The sequence below is a fragment of the Acartia tonsa genome, chromosome 8 (assembly GCF_053477335.1).
Source record: "Acartia tonsa isolate MP-2025a chromosome 8, ASM5347733v1, whole genome shotgun sequence".
In the NCBI taxonomy this organism is placed as follows: Eukaryota; Metazoa; Arthropoda; class Copepoda; order Calanoida; family Acartiidae; genus Acartia; species Acartia tonsa.
The window spans coordinates 6,602,772-6,605,916 of NC_137267.1; the positions used below are offsets into that span (position 1 = coordinate 6,602,772).

General features: G+C 33.6%; 1 protein-coding gene across 2 annotated transcripts; it reads right to left on the reverse strand.

The window, feature by feature from the left end:
* Positions 1-205: 205 nt before the first annotated feature.
* Positions 206-2,910, reverse strand: LOC145325882 (uncharacterized). 2 transcript variants are annotated; one of them, XM_080168859.1, is made up of 3 exons: positions 2,858-2,910; positions 1,571-1,632; positions 206-1,321 (listed from the first exon to the last, which is right to left on the reverse strand). In XM_080168859.1, exons 2-3 carry the CDS (start codon positions 1,629-1,631, stop codon positions 942-944), a joined length of 441 nt encoding a protein of 146 aa, XP_080024985.1. In that variant the 5' UTR covers position 1,632; positions 2,858-2,910; the 3' UTR covers positions 206-941. The 2 variants fall into 2 exon arrangements, with proteins under 2 accessions (XP_080024985.1, XP_080024986.1); XM_080168860.1 differs by having other exon boundaries at positions 206-1,318; positions 2,858-2,897.
* Positions 2,911-3,145: the final 235 nt, after the last annotated feature.

Consider the following 3,145-nt stretch of genomic DNA (forward strand, 5'->3'; position numbering starts at 1 on the left):
TTTCCTATCAAAATCTGCACACTATTTCAAACAATGACATGTCTGGAATGTACTCACTGCTCCTCTATTGGCTGATTTAGAGAGTATGTCCCTACTAGAACACTTTATTCAAGATACTTAATTCTTCTACAGATACGAATTGAGATCTCTAGTCAAGTCCATATGCTCTTCTAAAAGAAGGTACAAAGAAATTAAGCAAGCACAATTTTAAAATGCAAATTTATTTGTAAAATGTAAAGCAATTTGTAAGCAAATGATATTTTTTAAATAAACACACGACAAATAAATATTTATAAAATCTCCCAAACTAGCAATGCTAGAAGCCGGTACAGCAATGTCCATCCGATTAGCAATATTTTGGTCCAGAGGTCCATCCACCATAGCTGTTGTAGTATTCACTATACATGTAGCAGGTGTTACCCATCTTGTACAGATTCCATTGGGTGCATCCTGATGTAGCTTGGCACCTGGCATGGCAAGCATCTCCACTTGTTATTCCTGTGGCACTACCAATGAATTTAATGTAGGTGATGGCGTTAGATCTTACACACTCAGACTTAAACAGGTTGCAGGATTCAATGTTGGGATTAGGGCCTGTTGCATATGAACTGTAACTGTACTGCTTGCCAACCAAAAAGTAGCACACATTGTTGTTGTTGTTGATGTTGTTGTTGGGGGAGGGGGAGCAGAACATCCACTGCTTTCATCTCCAACATTGGCAAGATCAAACCTCTGGACAGTCAAGACTCGGGCATTGTTGGAAACTCCAGCTACACCTGTGGGTGTTCCAGTATGAGGATAAATGACCTCAGGATTGGAGTAGTAGTTTACCCTTACTAAGTGGCCAGTAGCTTGATAGGCAAGAATAGTTCTGAAGCCAGTTGAGGCAGATCCTTGGGCAATCAGATGACCATGTCCATCAGAAAAAAAGGAATTTGATGCTACTCGGGTGCTTCATCTGAACCTAAGTTTTGAACGTCTAGCTCTTTCAGAACATGGGTATTATCTCCACAGTATTCAATAACATAGGACTTACCATTGTCAAAAGCAGCATGAACATAAACACTTCCTTTCTCAACATTAGCAGTAATGATAAACTCAACATCATCATTCCCATAGTTGTAAGAATTGCTGCTCATGAACACCAGCCCGCGGAAGGTAAGAGTTGTGTTGAGAGGCTCCAGGAAGAGGTCACCATCACCAAGGACACTCAGATCAATATCAAACTCTTGACATGACAGGATGCTGTCACCTTGGCAGCAGCTCAGCTGTTGACGTCCATTGCCACTACCTTGTTTCAATAATGAACCTCCATCAGCTACTAAAAATATAACTTTATAACATGATTTTGATTATTGTGATAATAAATGTGTATATTAGAAATCAAGCACAACATAACTTTTTTCCATCTATACTTATGCTTTTTAACCCTTAGATTGCATGATATATGAATTATGTGATAGGTCCAGTATCAAGTAGATTACACTGCTCTTTACAGTTACCATTTACTTTGTTCACATGACTGTTTTAGGGATCTTAGATAAATATGTTTTTTAATATTTCCTCTTACCTTGGCTGAGGACTGTAACATAAAACAGGGTGACAGTCTTTAGGGATAAAAGTCTCTTCATCCTAAAGTAAATTCAATTATTAAACTGAGATATTAATCTATAATACAAAGTAGAATGATGTCTGTCTGTCTGTCTGTTTGTACCAAAGGATCTCGCTAACTTGTGAACCGATCAGGTTCTCTTTAACAGGGTAGCTCCTTATAAGTCCCGAAAAGGTTTATAATTAATTTGGGGGAGGGTACTACCACCCTCTCAAGAGAAATCACAAAAAAATCTAAAATTTTAAAATATTTTTGGAGACTTCAACGCAACATAGAAATAATGTGACAAAACCTTTTAATATGTATAATAGTTTTTAAAAAAACATTTAAAGTGCCACTAGAGGCCTCTAGGGGCATAGCCGCTAGTAGATATAAAAACTGTTATGACCACAGGAAAAGGACAATGGATGTATAAATCTCCCTTCTATTATTCAAATTATTTGGGAAAAATGTGTAGAAACACAATTAAAAGCTACTAATGCAGAATTAAAAATGTTCGGTTTTAAAAATGAAGAAAAACACTATATTTATAACAATCCAGAAACTAAATTTTATTAGAAATTCAGTAAGTAAACTCCGAATAAACTAAGATAATGCTCAACTGTTGATCAATTATTTTATAATTAAATATCGTATAAATAGAAGAAACATTTTATAATAAACTGTAAAGAAATATATGTACATATATATAAATTTTAAAACCTTGCAATTATCTAGAAATATTATTTAGCTGTTTTTCATAAATATATAGCACTATTTATATCATATATTAAATTTTCACTATAAAACTTTTAAAATACTACTTAAAGAAATAGATTTTGACAGTTTGTTTTATGCAATACTTAAACAAACAAATGTTTGGACATACCAATGGAAACTTACTGCAAGATAAAAGTCAATGGAGAGTAGACAGACAAACCTATATATACCTATAACCTATAGAGAAGCTTTGCTTATCAAAATACATTATTGTAAATGATATAGGAATATTTATTCATCGCATCGTATTATAGACAGGTTTCTGCAGATATTAAAATTAAATTATAAGATCAAAATAAGTTATATTTCCCCGAGGTGCTGTAGGCATATGCTAACAAAACTAGTTTTAGCACTTTTATTTTAATATTCCTAAAAATTGTCTGTAATACAATGCTATAAATGATATTTTTTGTATGGATGAGACCCGGTTCTAATCCAGCGGATATTAATCCCGGTTTGGAAGCCATACTGGAAAAGAAATCATACCTGCTGTTTATCAGAAATGTAACCTGATGAAACTAATATCAAATTGATTTGCCACTCAGATTATATAGGCAAACTTTCTCACAACACTTGTTTATTTCTCATTCTTTTTTTTGATATTTTAAAATATTTGAATTAAAAAAATGGATATATGATAGATTGATTAATCATTCGACAATTTAGCTTGCTAATATACACCTCATTTATTGGTTAGTTCGTTCATCTTGTAGTGTTGATATTGATAAGGGGCTGGATGGGGGAAATCATTATCAGAGTATATGAAAATCTGGT

What these genes read in the sequence shown, in the direction of transcription:
- LOC145325882 (XM_080168859.1), bottom strand. Translation starts at nt 1,631, where the DNA reads ATGAAGAGACTTTTATCCCTAAAGACTGTCACCCTGTTTTATGTTACA. An exon ending in TGTTACAGTCCTCAGCCAAG is followed by an intron (nt 1,322 to 1,570) that starts GTAAGAGGAAAT and finishes TTATATTTTTAG; the next exon opens with TAGCTGATGGAGGTTCATTA.